At 40.9% G+C, this 23,536-nt stretch overlaps 1 protein-coding gene across 2 annotated transcripts in view; it reads left to right on the top strand.

The window, feature by feature from the left end:
- The window catches only part of LOC126457904 (ATP-binding cassette sub-family C member 4-like), a 201,593-nt gene that overhangs the window by 58,777 nt on the left and 119,280 nt on the right, over positions 1 to 23,536 (top strand). For both annotated transcript variants that reach the window (XM_050094579.1, XM_050094580.1), the window contains exons 6-9: positions 349 to 574; positions 5,168 to 5,324; positions 18,307 to 18,445; positions 18,526 to 18,636. In XM_050094579.1, the coding sequence (XP_049950536.1) occupies positions 349 to 574; positions 5,168 to 5,324; positions 18,307 to 18,445; positions 18,526 to 18,636 (633 nt within the window). The remainder of the gene's footprint in view (positions 1 to 348; positions 575 to 5,167; positions 5,325 to 18,306; positions 18,446 to 18,525; positions 18,637 to 23,536) is intronic.

Genomic DNA, 23,536 nt, shown 5'->3' with positions numbered 1-23,536 from the left:
CGTAGTTTATCCACTTCGTTCGAAAGTAACATACTACGAATATGAGAAATACTTTATGCTGCAGTTTTTATCTGGATTTGTGTTTATTCACGTACTCTGTGATTCGGTGACAGCTCGTACTCTCTTGGTGTTTGGACATGCGGCAACTGCAGTTACGCCTGCATCTGTGATTTCTTCTTGAAGTAGAGTAATACTCGTCAGTGCAATTGCAATAAATGAAAAAATAAAAATAATGTTTGACAGCTGTAAGTGGAAATGACCACGTTTAACACGCACAGGAGCCTGTCCGCGCATCGGACGTCGAACCCTATATAAAACAGTACCCAGTACGTTGGAACGTTTCCTCAGATACTGCGCATCAACAAGCAGTCCATGGACGTGACGGCGACCGGGCAAGTGATCAACCTGCTGTCCAACGACGTGGCGCGCTTCGACCAGGCGTCGCTGCACGCCAACTGGCTGTGGTTCAGCTCGTTGCAGCTGGCGCTCGTCACCTACTGCCTCTACAGCTACGTCTCCTGGGCCGCCTACGCCGGCATCGTCTACATCGTCCTCATGACAGTACCACCGCAGAGTAAGGCGCAACCACGTTATTACGCACCAGTGAGACAGCAGCTGCACTAAGAGCTAGAAACTGTCTGGTAGTGATCGAGGCTGATCATCCAGAACACGTTTGTACCAGCTGTGTTACAAGGTCCCTTTCCGCTGGCAGGTAATCTAGTGCGTTCAGCCACTCATGTCTACCGTCACGAACCAAACACAATGCAGTATAACATTTCCGAAAATTGTTTGGGCTCTCATGGCCACTTGTTGACAAGTTGCCTATTGCCTTCTTGCTCGTGCTGTTTCACCGACGTCTCTTTGATGATTTTCCTGATATTTCGTCAGCACTAGTAGATGCAACTGTCGAAGCTTCAGCCTCCATTTCTATAATATACTGGAGTCGAGGTCGCAGCCGCAGATGATATATAACTGGCATGCCAACATCCCAGGGCTTTTCCGTGGCCATTACCGCTACAGTTTTCCTCTTGCTATCTGCAACGGACGTTCGCTGCAGAACTGGAATCCAGGATCCCTTCACCTTCAGGCTTTCTTTTTTCTTGCTGAAGTAATTGTCACGTTTGTGTATGTCTATAGTTACCCTGAAGAAGCAAGTACGATAACGCTTCTCTATAGCAAGAACTTGCGTGTCGGCGAATTTTACTGTGTGGTCAGCATCAGGCAGCGTGTCCTCCACCAAAATGGTTCAAATGGCTCTGCGCACTATGGGACTTAACATCTGAAGTCATGAGTCCCCGAGACTTAGAACTACTTAAACCTAACTAACCAAAGGACATCACACACATCCATGACCGAGGCAGGATTCGAACCTGCGACCGTAGCATCAGCGCGGTTCCGGACTGAAGCGCCTAGAACCGCTCGGTCACAACGGCCGGCCGTGCTCCACCGCGGCCGATTTTTTCACCTGTCCCAACCTGTAATGTCGCTTATGTTCTGTGATTCTGGTGTTGATCTTTCATACAGTCATTCCAACAAACACTTTATGGCATCTCCATAGCGTGTGGTATATTACCGACATTACAAGTGGGTCTCTTTTTTTCCTTTGTCGATCTGAGGCATCCTTTGATTTTCTTTATCAGTTTATAAACAATCATTACGCCGTGTTTGGACAGTGTACGGCCGGTTCTGTCCGTCACTCTGGGTATGTATGGCAGAAAGGCCGTAGCCCAGATTTCTTTTTCCAGTTTGACATTTCTTATGTTAATGGTGGGCCGGTACCTGAAAAAAATGTCAAATCACCATCCGAACCAGAAAATGAACCTGATTAATTCGTCCGTAACTCTAACAAGAGGAATATGTGAGTCGCAGCATCTCAGACGCGAGATGCAACACCTAGAATGGGATTTGAGAAGCAATCGGTACTCCACAAGTTAGAGCCAAACACTCGACGGAGTCATTGGAGAGAGAAAAGTCTGGTAACGCCTTGTGGCATAGATTTCAGAGTGACGGACAGACTCGCCTGTGTACTGCGCAAATATTACATAAAGATTGTTTACAAACGGACAAAGAAGATCAAAGGGTACCTCAGATCGCCAACGGAGAAAAGAGAGCAACTTGTAATGACGGGAATATACCGCATACTACGCACATGTGGAAAAGTCCATGTTGGAATGACTGTATGACCGCTCAACTCCAGGATCACCGTACGTAAACGACATTCCAGGTTGCGGCTGGTGAAAAATTTTGCTGCGGTGAAGCGCGCCCTGTGTTGATACCGACCACATAGCAAAATTCGCCGACACGAATGTTCTTGCTGTAGAGAAGCACTATCACGTCAGCTTCTTCGCGGTAGCTGTAGGCCTACACAAACATGACAGTTACTTCAGTAAGAAAAAAGAAAGCCTGAAAGTGAACAGATTCTGGATTCTCGTGCTGCAGATAGCAAGGGGAGAACCACAGCGGTAATAACTACGGAAAAGCCCTGCGACGTTGGCGCGCCAGTTATATATTATCTGCGCCCGCCAGCTCGACTCCAGTACACCACCAGCAAGGCAGGGTGAAGTGATGACAATTCCAGATGCTTGTGCTGGCAAAAGTCATAAAAATCACCAAACAAACCTCGACGGAAGAAACCGAGACAGAATCGAATAGGCAATTTGTCATAGTGTTTTTCTACGGAAGTTGATGCCAATCGAAACGTTGCACCTATAAGTCCTGTTCACTCGCCTGCAAACCCGAGAACTTAAAAATAATCTTTTACGTCGTTCAAAAATCTGTTTTTGGCTGTTCTTTACTATACGACTGGTTTAATTTTGTCACACTTTCACAGTATATTAAGTTTTAAGAGTCAGAAATTTTCAGGTTTCAATCAGATGGTTGTTCTGTGCATTTTGCAATCCTTGGATGATGCAATCAATGAAACTTTTCCAACAGCCAACCGGTTGCAAATAACGGTTTTGTACATTGACCTAAATTTCGACACCTCTAAGGATGTCTTCATCAGAGTGAAACTTTTAGAAACTCTATAAAATAATACACAGAAAATTAAGTATGACAAAAAGAACCATTAATAAAGATGACAATAAAATTAAATGGCGAGAAGGCAATCGTCAGATTTTAGAGCAGATAAACGCAAGTAAAAAATAAAATAAAACACGTTCCAGCCTTTGGCACGTATGCCTAGCTACGAACAACATCAGACTGATAGGCCCAGTGGTTTACATCGCTGCCATGTTAGCAACACAAGGTGCGCAGCCTGCCGGGCGCGGACAGTGACATCTGCCCATTTGAAACAGTATAACAGAAAAAATTGAAAAAACCGACAGTTAATTCCAAAAAGAAAATAAGGAGGAGAGCTTAACGCATTTTTTTTTTTTTTTAATACATGGTTGTCAAGCAGTGAAGTATAACTAAGAACCACCTATTAGGCTGTACAGAATTTGCTTTTGCATAAAGGGCAGAATAATATAGAAATTTGATACAAATAGCTTTACAACCCAAGAAATATCGGCATGAAAGTAACTTTAGCACTACACATCTATGATATTCGAAGAAAATGATGTTTCGGAACTAGAGGCAGGAAAATATAGTAAAAAATAGACGAATCAAAATTCTGCGACTAGTGGATAAAAAAACCACTGAAATAATTTTTGTTATGTAATAGTAACTGTTCATTGAGGATGAGGCCATCGTTCTTAGAAATATGCTTGAAAATCTCTAGCTCTTCCAGTACGTCGAAATGAAAATTTCTTCACCGCTTTTCTGTTTGTGACCGGAAATTAGTAGATGATTAGCGAAAGTGGAATTGTGTGGAGTAGTGTCTCTCTTTCTCAATAAATGTTATTTGTACCTAACACTAAAAGATCTTCCTGTTTGTTCTATATAATAAAAGGCAGACGTAACACAAGTGATTTAATACACTCCTGAATTGTGTTTAGGAGGAGTTGTAGAGATTGTGAACAAGATTTCTTTGCAAGTTATTGTTAGTGAAAAAGGTAACTTTGTATCCATATTTTTTAATTAAAAAAGAGGTGTCGCAGCCTAGGACAAGGTACCAAACAGTTATTTGTAACCGGTTGGCTGTGTGATTCCTATGTTTGAAAACTGTATATGGTTGCTAAGAAACAGTCATGTTTAAAACTGCAATCAATGAGATTTCTGAAAGTCTAGTGAGCTATCCTAACTTATAGTTTTATTCAGCACACCAATACACTTAGCAAGATAGTGAATGAATTGAAACGGAAGGGTATTCTTTGTCTTAGTTACTTTTAATTTCTGTTGGGAGTAACGTCATCCTTTATCATTATGCCGTAGAAACTTTTAGATTACTTTCTAGAACACCCTATCTTTGTCGCATCGTTAGTAGTCGTTTGAAAAAACATTTTTTATTCAGGTGTAACCCTGACTTCCGAAAAACGTGAAACTCACTTGGTGAGAGATCTAAAATATACAACAGATAAGCTAAAATTCATGAACCTAAGAACTCCAGCAGTTCTTGAGTACCATAAAAAACATACGGACACCTACTCCCGTAATATAATTGCAGTTGCCGAGACAACATTCCTCAGTACTTGTTCTGAATAATTCCACGTAGTTTTTGTGATATCTCATATTAGACTACTGCATTGATAGTCTGTTTGCAAGTAAGCGAAGAAGAAGCGTATCTTTTGTTGCTTAGCTCGAAGTAGATATTTCTGATTTTTTTTCTGAAATTATTTGTATGACGCTATTGATCTGATCATTCTTATGTATTTGATGAGTTAACCATCTTCCATCTCTCATCATAATGATAGTTTGAACTCACATTTCTAACACAGAGGCATCACATCATCCATACAAACTGTAAAGGAAACGACATTGCTACGTGTTTTAAAGTAATGACTTTTCTTGCACTTGTACTACTATTCCACATTTATGATCTGTGTAACTGTATTTCTAAACTCTGTCCCAATTGGATCATTGTCTCTGACTACTAAATTTTGTGTAGTTTTGTAAGTCAATGGTATCTGACACGGTCTCAAAGAATTTCCACCCCAAATATGATGGTTATTTTGAAAACTATTAGCTTAAGCTCAAATGCTCGAAATGAGGCAGTGAGTTAAACTGATTCGCTTAGTGTGGGTACTTGCACTAGAGTGTTATTGTGGGTAATTCGCTCTGTTCACAGTGTACATGGGGAGGCTGTCAGCGCGATTCCGTAAGCGAGTGGCCGTCCGCACTGACGAGAGGATGAGGATGATGAACGAGCTGGTGCAGGGCATACAGGTGGTCAAGATGTACGCCTGGGAGAAGCCCTTCGCCAAGCTCGTGGCCATGGCCAGGAAGTAAGTGGCAGCACCACCATTTCAGACATCAACAAACAGAAGCAAAGTACCAGCAGACCATTGCTTCAGCAAATATTACAGACCTTAAACTGTAAATGGAAACTTCTTTGCCGGCCGTGGTGGACGAGCGGTTCTAGGCGCTACAGTCTGGAACCGCGCGGCCGCTACGGTCGCAGGTTCGAATCCTGTCTCGGGCATGGATGTGTGTGACGTCCTTAGGTTAGTTAGGTTTAAGTAGTTCTAAGTTCTAGGGGACTGATGACCTCAGAAGTTAAGTCCCATAGTGTTCAGAACCATTTTTTTTGGAAACTCCTTTGTTAATTGTTTCATTTTGATATGTCGCTATACATCAAAGTTATTCATTACTTTCATTCGCGTCTATGAAATTTCTTCAGATAAGATCAAATTGTGCAGGTTGTTAAAGTCTGGCGGTTGGAATGGAGGAATGTACTACCTATCATTGTCCCCTAAGCCACCTTTTGGTTTTCTGCCCTCGCACTCTGAACACGTCTTCTCTTTTACAGGCTATTCAACACGTAATTGATAACTTAACTGAAGAAAAAGAGATAATGGGAAAGTTACAGTCAAAGATAGTCAGTGAATAAGATTATCTTTGAATAAATCGCAGAAAAAGACACAAATGTTAGGTAGCCCTGTCACGGTGTTTTATAACATGTGGTCGCAATTCTGAGTGACTTGACCAGTAGCCACCCTGCTGTAGCACAAAGAATGAAGTACTCAGTACATCGATATGCAATGAAAACTAAACGATTATACGTCCAGTCCCTAGAGAGAGCGGATGATGTTGAATCGATATGAATCAAGAAAATGAGGAATACTAGCCATGAATTCCGTATTACAAATACAGGATAGCGACCGAACGACAATGCTTACCACATTAGGATCAGTGGAACTGTGATGCCAGATAATAGCAGTACAAACGGTGTGATAGCACTGTGGCAACCGATGTCGTTGCTCTAAGCTTCCTATCGCGAATCATGCTGACCCGACCGCGTGGTCTTAGTGCAAGATTGCTCCTGAGGTGATGGAAGGAAACATTTGCGTGTAAAAATGGAGGTAACTTCCGCTCTACCACTTTCTGCAGAATGAAGCCGTCCTCGATCAGAGAACGAATAGGACTGGAGAGCGGCTCGCCAAACAATTTATAAACTCAGGCGCCACCTCCTATTTTGCTTCCACAGTTAGGAAATATGTTCCCTTAGCTAACGAGACTGGGGTGGGGCGGAACCACTGCTACAGTCTCAGCCCGGTGGTGCGGTGCGGTGCGGCCTTTTGACTTTCAAGTTGGGACTCCTGTTCTCTGAATGAGGAAAGTATTATTGCACTTCCAACATGATGCCGTTCAAATGGCTCTAAGCTCTATTGGACTTAACATGTGAGGTCATTAGTCCCCTTGACTTAGAATTACTTAAACCTAACTAACGTAAGGACACCACACACATCCATGCCCGAGGCATGATTCGAACCTCAGACCGTAGCAGGGGCGCCGTTCCGGACTGAAGCGCCTAGAACCGCTAGGCCACAGCGGCCGGAAACGTGGTGTGGCTTCAGCTTAAAATATTAAGTGTAACGGCGCAATTTCTTTAGAGAATTTCACCACTTGTGTATCCTAAATTAATTAAAATGGTGAATGTATAAATTACTTTGCCCTCTTCATTCGATAGTCTTCCACGCAAGGGGACCTTCAACTATGTTCAATGGCTGGGCAAAATTGTGTTAATTACGTTAATTTATTGATTTAGTTTTCTTTCTCATTAATGATGCATCTCGTCTAAGACTGCTATCAAAGAACTCAGAAGTTTGCAAGAAACCTCAGTCTGTGATTGAAACTACTGAACTAATTTTTCCCGGTTCTCTGCGATATGAAGTGGTCTGGACACTCGTTGTGAGCGTGGCATGTGCATTACATAGCTTCGAAAAGTCTTCTTGTAGCAAGTTCAACAAGCGTATGCAAACTTATAAAAAATGAGAAAATCAGTGGCTTTATGAAGAAACAAAAGCAATATATACATGACATAAAGGAAATAAAGCACATTTCAGTGAAACTTATCAAATTTTTACGTCTTACACTTACAAAACCCGTATATTCGATTATGTCAAAATAAGGTTGATTGACGTGTAATGCAAATGAATTTAAGAAGGAATCAATACTCCCTTATCATCCGTTCACAGTTTTCTGACTGCTACGCGGCCGTCGAGAGGTACAGTTTATTTTACATCCGGCAGCCGTGCACACAGTGCCGTTCGCCCGGCCGCTGAATAAGTCTGCGGCAGGCTCCGATCGCTCCATGACTCTCTTAGCTGTTCTTCGGATTGTCTGACAAGTGTACTATCGGTTTTAACCAAGATTTAAAGTACGTTAGTTACGACCGGCCTTGGAACAATTTCCTAGTAAACCAATGCGTCATTTTGTACTTTACCTCGTGTGTCAGTGGCATTCGCTCGAACAGCTGCACAGAAACTCGAACTGAAACCCTACAGAATAACGGCAGTGCATCGACTGACTAATTCAGATACTATTTATTGCTCGATATCTACATAGCAGCTGACTGTTGCAGTCTCTGTATGACTGACACGTTGAACATAAAGTTGTTCAGTTATGAAAAACACCGCGTAGTACAGTCACAGACGTATTGGCAGTGTCTGCTCTTACTCTGTCCACCAATGAATAACGGTTGGTTCCCTGAAAAACGTTTGCATTCCGATATCCACAGACAACTACAATACATGGTTTCCTGCTCACATGTTTACACACCTCGCAGAGGCTCTTGGTGTAGCTCATGATTTTCACAATTATAGCGTCGGTTGTTCTGTGAGTTCATGTTCTCGAATAAAAACCTCCATTTTTCGCCAGAAAAAATTGACAGTTAACATGCTTTTTGTAAAGCATTGCATGCACCATTACTTTACAAAATTTTTGTTTTCACAGTTACAATTCCCGTCTTAACGACATTATCAAGTGATGTGCTGCATATGCTGAAGAACAAAGAACAGAGTGTATAACTAAAATGTTACTAAAATGTCATACATACTGTTGTAGTACATCACTTACACTATGGTTCATTACATGCCAGACATTATAATCCTGTGACATGTACACATACCATCCTTTTTTTTTTCTTTATTGAGTTTCAATTCCCCCCGAAGGGGGCGGCGGGCTGGCAGCAGCTTAGTATGCCGCTCTTCAGCCTACAGAATTTGTTTTAAAAAGATGAAGAACAAAGGGATGATGATGCTAAGAAAATACATATGAAGCAGACAGGTAAAATAATAGACAATTAAAAAACACGGCGACGTACTGGTTTCTGTTCGCAAGAGACGTAAAATTCACACCCAGCGATAGCATGATTTCTGTTCGCAACACTTTGGAAAGACGAACAACATTGAACATTCACTTGAACACTACACTAAAAAGTTGGCAAATATGACATACCACAGCCGAGGGCAGACGGGGGGAACCTGGACAAATGATGGGAAAGAAAAAGGGGGGGGGGGGGGGGAAGGAGAGGAAACACGAAGGGACATATCATCATAATACCTGATCCTTGTAACTGTAAGAATACAGCAACATCAAACGAGCGTAAGGTTGCGTACTTCATGAAAGTGACATAAATTACATAAATATTGACACCATTAACACAAATCGTGATGAATCTCTGTTCTTGTACACGGCCTGCATATGAAATGAAGCAGTTGGCGTGGGGATACATTCAGAGGTCGTATTTTATTTTCTATTGTCGAAGATAGTACATTCCAGCGAGAACAATAGTAAACTTAGTGCAATAGCACGGTTTTACATTTTTTGACATAACACAACTTTCTGTGTATTGATAGAGTCATACAACACAAAGAGACGAGATAGGAACTGCATTTATAGCACAGTGATGTAAAGCGCAAATGTTATTCGTCCTAATGCACTTACAGCAGCTTAGGTGCTCATACAAGGATTGCAGTAGTAATATTTCATATTGCTGTACATGTATATACGTTGCATGACGGGCATACACTCCAATGCCATCGGCAAATACAGCGACAAGTTCGGAATCTCATTACAACAAAGAAACGCTGGGACAGGCGACAGGCCTTTATACAGCACAACGCCGCTCTCCCTGTAAACTCCTCCAACTACTTGTCTGCTTTCTCATATAAATAACCAACCACATCTGTGTATCCTGACATTCACAAGCTGCTGCATACTGCTACAATCACAGTCTATTTTATAGAGATCCACAGCACCTCCGCATGATGGAAAGACTGAACATTCACAAAAGTATGTATCACGTTTACATTGAGGAAAATATTTCTGTTCCACCTACTTCACAGTAAAAGTTAATGTACATAATTGTAGCCAGTGGATCTGAAAGGGTTAAAATACTGCCGGATCTAAGGAACAGAAGATTTTTTGATAACTTCCAGTCTATTTTATGTGCTAACTGCAGAAGAATGTGGGCATAAAGATACATACTCTACCTTGTTTGACTTAGGTTTATTGCCCTAACGGCTTGAACAGAAACGTACGTAGCTTGATTTCATAATATCTATGATACCTACAACGTTTGTTCTTTTATATGACAACAAGTAAAAATCGCATGTAGTCTCGTACAGTTTACTCTATTTCTATTTTTATCTTTAGAGCGATTTTGTCTTATGTAATCTAATTTAGCAGTTCTCCAAAACTACTGTTCGACCAGTTATATAAGTGCATCCCATATGGACTTCCCTCGTTAACATTCTAAGCACCAGGGAACTGCACGACTACATTTACGTATTACTTTTACATACAATGTGTTTCTCTTGCTGTAGGTTGATACAAAGACTTGTATTTAATGAGAAGTGTCTCGTTACATATTTTTGACTCAGTCAGCAGTGCCGCACTTTGGCTTGTCCTGTTGGATCAATTCAAATGCAAGCATTTTTTGGCCTTAATATATTGTTTCACCAATTGCATGTGTACCTTATTTATTTTTATTGTTATTTTGTCCCCTCTCGCCCAGTATGGGGGCGGAGGTCGGTACTGTGCATTCAACCCACTTTATAGCCAAGGGACAATTACAACAGAGGTGAAACAAACGCTAGCAGAAAGGTGAGATACTTGTAAGTGAAATACAAATTTTTAAAGGTGAAACTGTTGAACGTTTTTGTATACACGGAACATGGCTTCCTGGTTTTGAATTTAAAACAGTAATAATAAAAAGGTAAAATGAAAAACAATGAGAGTACATTTAAAATAAGATGTAAGACACTGATCTCGTAAAGAAGCACACCACTGTCACTAAAACTGGAAAGACCTGTGCTGGGAAAGGTTGTCTGTAGCTGAAAGGAAGAAGGTTGGACACTGAGAAGGGAACGAGAATGGGGGCGTAAAGAAGGGGGACTGATGTGAGGTCTTGGTGGAGCAAGAGTGGATGTTACTAAGAGAGGAGCCATAATTTGAAAGGGAAAAAGGAAGTAGGGAATGAATAGGTGAAGCGGAAAAGGCGTAGGGAAATGTATGGGGGGAACTAAACGGGAGCAGTTATGAAGTAGAATTTATAATTGGCAGTCTGGACGGACTGCATGGTCTGGGGGAAGAATACGGTTGAACGGCTGTTCGGGGAGGATGTGGATGGTGTGGAGGCTTAGGGTTGGTGTAATATGTCAGTAGAGGCGCGGCTACGTACTAGGACTAGAAATTAGGTTGTGAGAAGCTGTTCAACGAGATTGAGCAGAGGTGGGAAGTTGATGAAATGGTAAAGGATCCACTGATGGACGGATGCAGGGATGTGAAGGGAGTTATAGTGGGGCACATATCCATCCAATGTTTGCTTGGGAGAGAGTGGGTGGATGAAGGGTTTTGCGATGTACACGCACGTAAAGCGATGTCAAAGATTACTACTGCCATGCTTGTATGAATAGCAAAACTTCTGTAAGTCCTTTAGGACTTTTACGTTATTCTGCTGTAAATAAAATTCCTAACTCGTCACTTTGTACCCTATGACTGTCTCAATACATACAAAGCTGTATTTTGTTCAGACCATATTTCACAAGAGCAAAGAAAATACGACCTCTGCATGTATCTTCGCGTCAACTGCCCTAGATCATACGAGTATGGAAGCGGTGTACAAGAACACCTGTTCACCGGGATTCGTGTTAAGGATGACTACATTTCTAATATTTTATGTAATTTATAGCCTTTTCACGATGCACGCAGACTCGCGCTCGTTTAATGTTGTATTCTTACAATTATAAGGCTCAGATACGATGATGACATCTGTACATATCGGAGGATTTTAATGCTTCACATGTGCTGAAGCACAGTGTAAGTGTTATGTAATTTCCACCAATTTGCAATATAGAGCAAACCTATGTAAGGCATGTTAATACCATTTTATTTGTTCACTGTTCTTTATTTTTTAGTGTCTAGAGTACACCACTTAATAATGGCCTTAAGGCCGGATATACAGTTGTGAAAACAAAAGCTTTGGACAGCCAATGGCAGATAGAACATCGTTTAAAAAGTTCTAAATGACTGTAAACCACAGACATGGCAAGTTAATCAGTTACACTACCGATGTTCTGCTTCCAGGAATGCTTGAGTTGTATGGCTGTCGAAAGTTCGACGCATAAGACTTGTAAATTATGACGGCTTAGGAAGGCAGGATTACGGCCAAGGGGACGTGCCACTTTATCAAAGTTCCTAATCGTGCACCCACTACCACAAGTCCTATCAAAACGTTCTCTGTTTCTCATCACTAGTTCGCACCAAACCACTAGAAAAATGATGATAGGGTTGAATGATGATAACACTGTTTTAAGGAAAACTCGATTTATTGCTCTCCAGGCACAAGCACTATGCCCCTAGGTGGACTTATGTCACTCCCAATACAGTCACAATCACCCACTTAACACAGTTCTGTCTGAGTTTGCCACTGGTGTTCGGTACTTTAGGGTCGCCCATTTATTATGTAAGTAGCTTAGCGCTCGCTGCTTCGCTTACGGGGATTGTGTGGTTTGTACAGATATTTTTTGCTTTTCTTTAATCGAATTTTTATGTTGTTCGCAGATTGCAACACCTAAGCTTTTCGCATTAATTAAATCCATAGAAACATGGTCTTTTCCGAATGTACTGCTGACAGAAAAAAAGGTTCTGGCAACTGATTTTGTTAGTCATCACTTTTGCGTTCTTGTATTAATATCTTCATAGTAACTTTCATCCCTTAACACATATTTCCTTACATCTAACCGAGAAGGTTAGTGAAACATTTTTCTTTTTATTTCTAACCGAGAAGCCAAATACCAATTTTCACATACGTAGCTTTAGTAACTGAATTACAATTTCTCTTCAAAAAAATTTCAGTCACTATTTTACCCCCTTAGTGCTTGAATTTACCAAATTTCTGAAGCACACGTTCTTTATTTTGGACCGAGAATTCAAATACCAATTTTTGTAGTTCTAGATTCAAAACTGCCTTAACAGTAACATATTTTCAAAAAACCTTTCATCCGCTACTTTACCTCCTTCGGGATGGAATTTCAAACAATCCCTTACGAAACGGTATCTACCGTATCTTCCTTCGCCGTCGGCGTTGTCGTTGTTACCGTGAGACACCGTTATACCAAGAGGAAAGGCGCGTCGATCTTTGAGCATGAGATATGATGACCTTAAGCCATTGACAACACACAACGGTCACGGTAGCACCTGATTCCAGAATAGTTGCAGTAGTTAAGATCTACGAACTATCCCCTCTTGACCAGGTCCCCAAAACTTAACTCGTAACGAGATCCCTTCAAAGCAAATTGTCATAACGATCGTCTATAAAGGCTTCGTACAACGAGAATAAATGTTACGGTTTATGGAATAATAACAGATACAACCAAACTGTCTTGTCTCTTCTGCTTTATTTAACATAACTTCGTTCACAGTTTCATTTCGCATTCACCACTCATTCACCGAAACCCTTTGATGAACAGTTTTGGTTGCTTAACACCAACAGTCAATGATAATGATACAGCTTTTCTCCTTTTTATAAATTGAAGCCCGCTCTCCGTGATATAATAAAAAAAAAACCGGTCTCAATACCGCGTCCCTCGTGAGATGCGAATAGACTTATCCTGGAATTGACCGCCCTGTAGGTGTACTCAATTTAATGACCACACTTCACTGTCGGCTATTTCGCGTAACTGAATGTCCATTTGTTAATCTGATTATACACTGTAGCTATTTAAAATTCGCCCCTATATTTTTCACAACGCACAATTAGCACTTCGTTACTTGTTTTCTTTTTTTTCTTCTAAGAGTAAACGGAAAAAAAAGACGCCGTATCATCGGCTTAGTCGATATAAAGCAAAACACCTTAATATGCCCAATTTTACCTCTTCTTATAGGATCGGCTACCTTACTCATTAATTTATTACATATTATTTCCAATAACGCTAAACAGGTATCGCCGTTATATTTTAATTGTATTCAAAAGCATGTTACTACTATTATGACCGACCAAATCATAACAAATCGCGCGGCGTGCGTTTTTAACGATAACTTTACACTATTCAAGTTCCGTTACAGCTGTCTTGACTCGTAATGTTACAGGTACCTACAATATAGAACCAACAACTACAAATTTAAAGTTTCAGGTTTCCTAAAACATGTATTTTTTTATTTGTAACCGAGAAATTTTGCTTTAAAAATACTTCGGTTGTTCTTTACTAATGACTTATTTTTCAAAAAACTTTCACTTAAATTTCCAAAAATGCTGAAACAAGTATTTCTTTATTTCTGATCGAGGAACTAAATATCAATTTTCGTAGGTCTAGCTTCAAAATTGCCTTAATAACGTATTTCCAAAATACCTTTCTCCTTTTTTTTCACACCCTTAAAGACGAAATGTCGAGTAGTGCCTTCTTAAACGATGTCTCCAGTATAAGATCAACACCATATACAAATTTCAAGTTTCTGTCTTAGCGGCTAGGGCTAGGCGTTGATGAGTCAGTCGTCAGGACATTTCCTGACCCCATTAGGTAGGAATATCGAATAATCCCTTATTAAACAATGTCTCTAGTATAAGGTCAACACTATCTCCAAATTTCAAGTTGTTGTTTTACCCACTTGGGCTTGACGTTGATGAATCAGTCAGTCAGGACATTGCCTTTTATATGTACACAGATTATGAAATTTAATCTGATACTCAGTTTAGACAATTTTATACGCTATCGCGCACGTCACGCGCCCGTAAGACCCGCTCGACGTGATAGCCAATGTACTGACTAATGCACACTCATTGAATGTAGAACGGGACATTCCCACGCCATCGGTGCTACTTCACCAGAGCGAAGTTCAGTAAGGGTGGATTCGATCTGTTAGGTGCAGGATCGATATCTGAACCCATACACTAGTCAAGCAGTAGTAACTGTATTGGCAGTCGATGGTCCACGGTTGCTTAAGGTCTGAATTTCAGATTATACACGGCCCTCTAAGCAGATGCCGCTGACACAGCATCTCAGGTACTAAATGCCACAACCATTTTCTCAGAGTTGTTTTAAAGGCCGCTCCTGACGTGTTTTATTTATTCGAAGATGAATCTGTGAGCCCAGCTACTACTCAGTTCGAGCAACAAGCCTTGGGGGTGGTGCAGTGATGGGAGCTGCCCGCCCGCCTTCGGGGCTGCAGGCTCCTTCACGGCGTTGGAAGCAGCGGGCGCGTGCGCCATCCTGTACTCTGAAATGTGTCTCGCTGCGGCGAGCTGAAACTTCGCGACGTCTCTTTCTCTGAAATATACACTTCTCTTTCCTCTGGCGTAATTGTAGACCACAACAGCATGTTGGGAAAACGGTCAGTTATAGCAGCTGCACTGCATTGATGATGATGATGTCGTGTGACTGGGACCTCCCGTCGGGTAGACCGTTCGCCCGGTGCAAGTCTTTCGATTTGACGCGACTTCGGCGATTTGTGCGTCGATTGGGTTGAAATGATGATGATTAGGACAACACAACATCCAGTTCCTGAGCAGAGAAAATCTCCGACCCAGCCGAGAATCACCGAGCGAGGTGGCGCAGTGGTTAGCACACTGGACTCGCATTCGGGAGGACGACGGTTCAATCCCGTCTCCAGCCATCCTGATTTAGGTTTTCCGTGATTTCCCTAAATCGTTTCAGGCAAATGCTGGGATGGTTCCTTTGAAAGGGCACGGCCGATTTCCTTCCCAATCCTTCCCTAACCCGAGCTGGCGCTCCGTCTCTAATGACCTCGTTGTCGACGGGACGTTAAACACTAACCACCACCACCACCAGCCGTGAATCGAACCCGGGCCCTTAGGATTGACATTCTGGCGTGCTGACCACTCAGCTACAGGGGGCGGACTACTGCATTGATATTATCTGTTGCGCCATCCATTTTTCAACGTTTATAGCGGCCCTCTTCGCTATGAATAAGTTTGACTCAGAATTGCAACCCAGTACCTAAGCTTTTTTATGGGTAATCCGCCGATATTAGGGGTTTAAAATAAAAATCCCCTGGGAAAATTACTTTATCAGCATAAAATCGTTATTGTGGCCCTAGAAAATGCATCTGACTTTGATAATTAAGTTCCACAGCTCCAGGCGTCCATCAGCTTCAGAGAATACTGACTGATAAAACTAACAGTAACAATTACCAGCCGTCTCAGTTCCACTGATGAGTGGAACTGAGACAGCTGGTAATTGTTATTAAAGAAAAAAACTACACATTCTGCGATTAACTGGAAATAAAAGTAAGCTTACTTTTCTTTCACTATATCTATGAAGGAAAAGACGAACTACCGAGCACAAAGAAAATGATGTGTACTATAATGGAAATTACAGTCACTGCACCTCGTAGAAATCTACACTGTGCAACACAATTAAAGACTCACTTTTTCGGAACCCCACATTTATCTCCCCTTGCGACACTAAAGTTTCAAATTTGGGTCAAAACTGCCTACAGTGTTCCTCTGTAATGGCGCAAAAACGTGGTGCCCTGCGACGTCACTCGTGGATACGGCGACGCTACGAACAGCAATGTGCCGACACTTGCCAAAGAAAGGCCAGAAGCTCGTGTGAGTTGTAAGATGAGTTAATGATGTCAGACTGGAACCAAGTTTCACCACACTTCTCCCCAGCGACAAAGTGGAATGTCACAAGATGGGAAGGTTGTCGCCCCTCCCTCCTTACCCATATCTCATCCCTTCTCTTGGTGCCTCTGCGATGGAGGTCAGGAACGAAACGCCCAGCGTTGAAACCACGCGGTTCTCTTATGGGTGGACAAAGAAAACAGTTCAGACACACCGCAGCTCAGAATCGACACGAATAGGCTTCAAGCGTTGGCATTAACGGCGATAATGAAAGCAACGGTTCCCTAGTGGCGTTGATTCCCACACTTTCTGCATTCGGAAACGACAGTTCGCAATGCGATGAGCAAACAGGCCGACGGTCACAACAGTCTTTGACACCACCAGACGATTCAGCCATTCTTTAAGGACACTTTGGGGCTGCAACTCCAAAAGCGTGGTATTATTTGTGGAGTAAATTCACGGACGTCCTGTAGAAACCTCTTCAAAGAACTGGGTATGCTAACTACTGCCTCTCAGTATATTTACTCATTAATGAAATTTGTCCTAAATAATATATCTCTTTTTCCAACAAACAGTTCAGTTCATACATACAATACCAGGAATAAAAATGATCTGCACAAGGACTTAAAAGCACTTACTTTAGTTCAAAAAGGGGTCCACTACTCAGGAACACTCATCTTCAATAATTTGCCAGTAAACATAAAAAATTTAGTTACAAATAAAGATCAGTTTAAAAGGAGCCTGAAAGACTTACTAGTGGCCAACTCCTTCTACTCCATTGACGAATTTTTTAATAGAGACAAATGATGTATTGTATATATTCATACTATTAGTATTGTTATTTCAGCTTAAAAAAATAAATAAATAAATAAATTGACATGTTCCACATCCACGAGGATCTCCTCAGCACGGATCTATGGAACGAAAAACTAATCTAATCTAAATCTAATCTGGGCGCGATCTCACCCATTTGGTATGTAGCACAATCGCAATTTTTGCTCTGGTACGCAGGATGAAACAACTAGGGACCTTTCAAAACCATTCGACGAGAAACAGCAAGCGGCGTTTATGCTTTCTCGATCCTCCTTTTCGCGCCCTGTTGGGGTGCAACATTGACACGTGCATGATAAAAACGGCAAAGGGCGGCCCTTAGACCCTCCAGCTCGAGAACACCCTCAGTACCACCCTCATACCTTTGTTTAGCACTTTAAAAGTGTTCATGTAGCGAGACAGCGATTCACGGATTCCTAGGCGTTAGTGTCACAGGAATCCCTTTCGATATCCTTTAGATTCTGCCTGTGGACAGCAGGTGCTAGTTCAACTACATACCACCACTTAGCTCAGGGTCATTGAAATGGTTGCCTGTCACATCGGTGCATAGGAATCAGTGAACGACTGTCTCTTTACAGGAACATAATGAAAGTGCCCAACAAAAGTGACCACCGGCCACCGAGCGTGTTTCCCAATTAGGGAGAGGTTGCACGCCCGCTCCGCCCCCGCCCCCAGCCCCCCTTTCATGTTTAACGCTGAAGTTTCCCAGAATCATCCTTCATGTGGTAAGGATTAACGACACTCCAAACTCTTTGACTACGGGTTTTCAGTCAACGTTTCTACAAAAGCCTTCAAACCTCTTGTTAGATGTCAAACTGAAGGGAAATGTCGCACATGTGCTATTTCCGATCACAGAGAGGGCTGTTCTCGATTTCCACGTCACATCGCACCGCCAATTGTTTTAAGACATCTTGAAGCTGCCAATCGCTGACAATATGGATACAGAGCGCGTGATGGAGGCATGAAGGCCAATGGTTTCTTACATTTCTTATCTCCATAAGATTTAGTTTCTTTCTCTCATATACAACGAGACGGAAACTCTACATACAGTTGTGTGTTGCTTGCAGATCTGAAGTTCACAAACTATTGCACGTGGCTTACCTGAAGAGTGTTATACTGGCATCCAGTGTGTTTATAGAGAGGTCTGCTCTTCTGGTCACGCTCGCAGCTTACTTTCTGGGTGGGAAAATTGCCGGACCCGAGCAGGTATGACTGCCCGTTTTAGCTCCGAATTACTTCGAATACCTCTGCCTGCAAGAACCTGCATTTCTTCTCGTATGTTTCAGATTTTCGCAATCTCTCAGTTCTACAACGTGCTCAACTCGTCTCTGGCCCTGTGGGTGCCACTCAGTATGTCCGCTCTGCAGGAGGCACGTGTGTCCGCCCATCGTATTCAGGTAAGCGCAGGCCACGTGTCTGCGAGCTCTCCTCAACACTTACCAGCATCCCTAGCATACCGAATTTCTGTTCGTTAGATGCTAAGGCATACATGCGATTCTCTCCAGCACTGACAGACATGATAATGACTGATTGTCATGGTAACAAACTGCAAACATTCTAGAATACGACACAAGAGAAAGGAATAGTGCTTGTGAGCCAAAGTCTTCACTAATCAGTGTTGAATATAGTTCTTATGCATAGGTCCACGCTCCGAGGATACACACAGTAATTTATTCATGACATACATAGTGTATATTGCCTGACATATGAAATGCAAAATCGTGGAAGCTTCGTCGGTATAAATAACATTGATGGCTTTAGGAATGATAAGGTTAGATAGTTTAAGTTTCAGACGAACCGTAAATAGAAATGGCTTTGTGACAGTTTTGGGGCTTTCCTATTTTGTAGAAATTCTCAGCTTTGACAAAAACTGATGAACTGTGATTCACAAACTTAGTACATATAGATTCACTGATGGAATAATATCCTCTGACAGTTAAAAGTTCCTCTTTTGTATTGCCACTTGAGGCACTTCAAATACGTCACGCCTGTCTAACTTTCATGCCAGTTTTATTAGGAGAAAATATCTGGAAAATATTCATCTCGTCTCTCAAGCTATTTAAAGTATTTTTCATTTCCTGCCATTGCACAAGAAATATATCCATTTGCTGTTCATGCTGTCAGCAAATCATTGTAAAATTTTCCATTACAACGAACTACAGCACCCATCCCTCGACTAACATAATTTGTAGGTAAGTTGTTTAGTTCCGCTACAGTGTCTAAACTGTTGCCATCACCTCAACAAAACTCATCCCCCCATTGTAATCAGTGTCACCTTCAGAGAATTTACAAGTTTTTCTGGAGAATTTTTTTATATAACTGGTTCCATTAAGAGGTCTATGCCGGGAACTATTTCTCATTTTATTTGTGTCGTAGCAACCTACACATGTCACTCCAGGACCTAGCCTCTGTAATACAGTCCTTTTCCTGTGTCTTGGCATAATTCTTCTTTGAGTGCGTGAAGACGTATTCTCTTAATGTCCTAGAAGTAAGCATTACTAACTGCATTAAGGATTGAACTCTCTTCGAAAAGGGAAGCAGGCTTCTACCCTGTTCAATGGATGTCTCCCAGCCATCCGGTAGCGTGAATTCTAGGTTTTCTCTTTTTTTTGCCAAGGTCTCTACCACATTATTATGGAGTCTTGGAAACTCGTCCTTTAGTAATGATGAACCGCCACCACTGGCAGTTTCTTCTGAGTATCCCAATTTTCTTTTCTAGCAACATTTTGTTTGTAACTATAATACCCATTTCAAATAAAATATCACTACAGAAGTCGCTTTAAAACAGCATTTCTGAACATGTACGAGAAACGGATAAGTGTGAACAAAATCTGACATACAATTATCTACAATGAACTATTCTCTTAACACTTTCACTCACGCCTACAGCAGGCCATTAAGTGAGCTACACAAGCAAACCCTTTCAACGAAGAAGAGGCTTCATACCTAGATACAAGTGCTTAACAACAATGGACCATTGTTGTAAGGTATGAAACCAATCCTTGTGGTGCACTAGTCTCTCTAGTTACACTGCATTCCTGTTTGAGAGTAATGCCAAGAATCTGTTCCGTTAAAAGAAACGAAAATATGTTCAGAATGTCATCCCCTCCTTTTTATCACAAAGTCACCTCGGTTAAAAGAAATGAACACAGCTCTACCAGTATTTCAGTATTCTCTTAAGCTGCTAGGTATTAAAGAAAAGCTGTTTCATGCCACAATGTTAAACACAATAGGCGTTTGATACGATTCTGAGATATAATACGAAAGGAAGCTTCCCCCAAAGTGCGCGTTTGATTGGTATTTCCTGCTGAGCAACTCTGATGTGGCTGTTTTAAAGCGATCAGATCCACATAGATGGAAGAGTTGGAATTTTATGTCCCCATTACGCAGAATTATTAAAACTCAGTCAAATTAATTTCACGAGGAAAGTTTTTAGCTTGGCAACAGCTTTATAGAAGAAACGTTCCTGCGATTGGATTGATATGATTTAGGAAAACTATGGAACAATCAAACAGGAAATCGAAGCCTTTTCCCCAACATGCGATGTATGTGGTGAATAGGTGGGTCTTGTTCCTTTCGAATGCTGATCGTAATATTTACGATGAAATTAAGGTTTATTTTTATACCAGTTGTTCGGGGAAAGCGCCACAGTTGTACTTGCGGTATCCTTCTTAACGTCACCATACATATTGTGAATTACTCTCAATACTCCGTCTTTTCACTCGTCATGAAAGTATTACTGTATATTCTTTTATAACACCCAATCTCCAACATAGCGAATCTCAAAATGTGATATTGTTTCCTACGTTGAAAATTTCTGAAGGGTGCAATGGAAAGTTTTGAACTCAATGACCAATGTTACAGAAAGTAAACTTGTTTACACCTGCTACTTTACTATGACTATTTTCATCCATGTTTTATCTGTAACTGCAAGCTTGATATCACTCTTTATTGGCACGAATATGTGTCGGAAGTTGACTCCACAACACAGTGAACATATACAACATGTAACGCGCAATGCGGAATTAATGAAATTTAAATGCTGTTTCTAGAATTTAGAGAATTTCTACGTTAATGTGCTCGGTGGTGTTTATTTTATTAATAATATTTCGGAAATTAATTTTTTTTCATGCACTATTGAGATATTAATTAAAAACAATATAATAATTACACGTTATTGAAAAGGGTGCACGAAAATCAATTGCAGAAGTTAAGAATTTATGATGAAGAATTATAGAAGTATTAAAATTCAATTATTTATTTTGATAAGTTTTCCTATATTCGCTGTGCCGTTATCAGAGACATAAGCAGTGATTACGTCCGCTGCAGTGATAGGAATGAGAGTAAGTTTGCATGACATGTAGATTGGTTGGAAATTATTTTCACTGTGTCTCTCTCCACCTTGTTAGATTTCTCTGCGAGCTTTTCGTTCGTCTGCTCTGCTACATTTATTCAATAATCGGAAAGGTTCCCTGGAGGCTATAGTTTTCGTATTACCATTACATCATAAAATAATCAGGAAGAAGATAAGGGATCTAAAAAGATTAATGAAGCTAAAAAATTCTGGAAAAATTCTTTTAACTGTCCTGATCGAAATTGTATAATATTCAATGATTACTAGATTCGATTGCATATTCAACCATGCTCGGGTCTTAAACTGAAACCGAATATTGCACTTCAGGCGGGAGAATTATGAACAATTAATTAAAATTATAAAAATATATAAACGTGTTCAACACATACCAGTTGTCCATTGGAGTGCGATATTTCATCGTGAGATTTCACACGCTGTCATCAGTCATCAACATGGCTGTAGCTCACATATTGAGATGAAACATTATGTAAGAAAAACCTTAAAAATAAACATTCAAAGCAATAAAAACGTGACACAACGTTCAATAAGTCCACCGTAAGCGGATGAGGAACAAACCTTTCTTACAAAAAATCATCAGCTCATAATACTCCGTAAACAGTCTCATTACTCCAGTAATTCGTCAACAACATGTACTATGTGGTGAGTTCAGAGCAATAATTATACTGTGTGTGTGTGTGCTTGTGTGTGTGCGTGCCCGCGCTCATGCTCGCAGGGAAACGAACTGCCGGCAAGTCGCAGTCGGGTAGAAATAATTAAAAAATAAGAAATATAAATAAAGAAATAAAATAAATGAAGAAAATATAAAAGAAGTTACAAAACGATGAAATTTATGTCTTAAAAGTACAAATAATGTTTTGAACAAGACATGCAAATGTGCAAGAAAATTCAATGGGAGAAAAAATTTATCAATGTAATTAAATTTAATAATGTAATAATGTCCTGTATGTAATCGATAATACGAAAAAGAAAGATAGGGGAACTTCTTATACAGTAATTATTTACGAGTAAAGAATACAGACACTAACGTGAAAGAATACAGAAACCTTATTCCATCAAAAGTGTGTCGGAGTCCAGAGTCTATGTTCATCATTGGTAGTAAATCGTAACCTAATATCTCAGCTCATTAGCTAGATTACACAATATAAAATGAACGCTGAAACGTTGTAAACATAAGAAGGGAAGAAAAAAATGTCACAATAACACAAAAAGAAAACAGCGTAAACGTTAGTAAAATTAATATTGAGGTTGCATTCCAACAAAAAGAGAGTTTCATGACAAAGAGTTATATCTATGCTCACAGATTGAGTAAGGATAAACAGATGTGAGTACTGCAACAGAAGTCCATCTAACTCGTTTCGTAGCCCGAAGTCTGTGTCTTCCGTAAGTAAGCCAGATGTCTAAGTAGCCAGATGTCTAAGTTCACTGGATGACTGAAATTGTATAGAAGCTGTGTAGGCAGCGGAGATACATGTAATAAACAAGAGTGTTTATGAGTGATCATGAAAATTGTTGAAAAAATAACCTTGATTAAAATCGCGCTGATCGTTGAGGATGAGGTGCACTTAAATGTACTGAAAAAACTGTTCTATGCTGATAATTAGTACGTTCTCTCTGCCTGGTTTGTCGGCCGCTGTGGCCGAGCGGTTTTAGGCGCCTCGGGCGTGGATGTGTGTGATGTCTTTAGGTTAGTTAGGTTTAAGTAGTTCTAAGTCGAGGGGAATGATGACCTCAGATGTGAAGTCCCCTACTGCTTAGAGCCATTTGAACCATCTACCTGGTTTCAAAGAAACGACCTGTATGACTAATGTAAAAATGAGGACAATTACCCCTCATCACGTCCACCCCAGATCCAGTCAACTTGTCTTTATTTTGCCCACCTTGGTATCACCGACGCATCTTCACTGTATCAGTAATTTTTGTGT

This window comes from Schistocerca serialis, chromosome 2 (genome assembly GCF_023864345.2).
Source record: "Schistocerca serialis cubense isolate TAMUIC-IGC-003099 chromosome 2, iqSchSeri2.2, whole genome shotgun sequence".
Lineage (NCBI taxonomy): Eukaryota > Metazoa > Arthropoda > Insecta > Orthoptera > Acrididae > Schistocerca > Schistocerca serialis.
The sequence above is the reverse complement of the archived record's forward strand: the minus strand, read 5'-3'. Positions and strand labels throughout refer to the sequence as shown.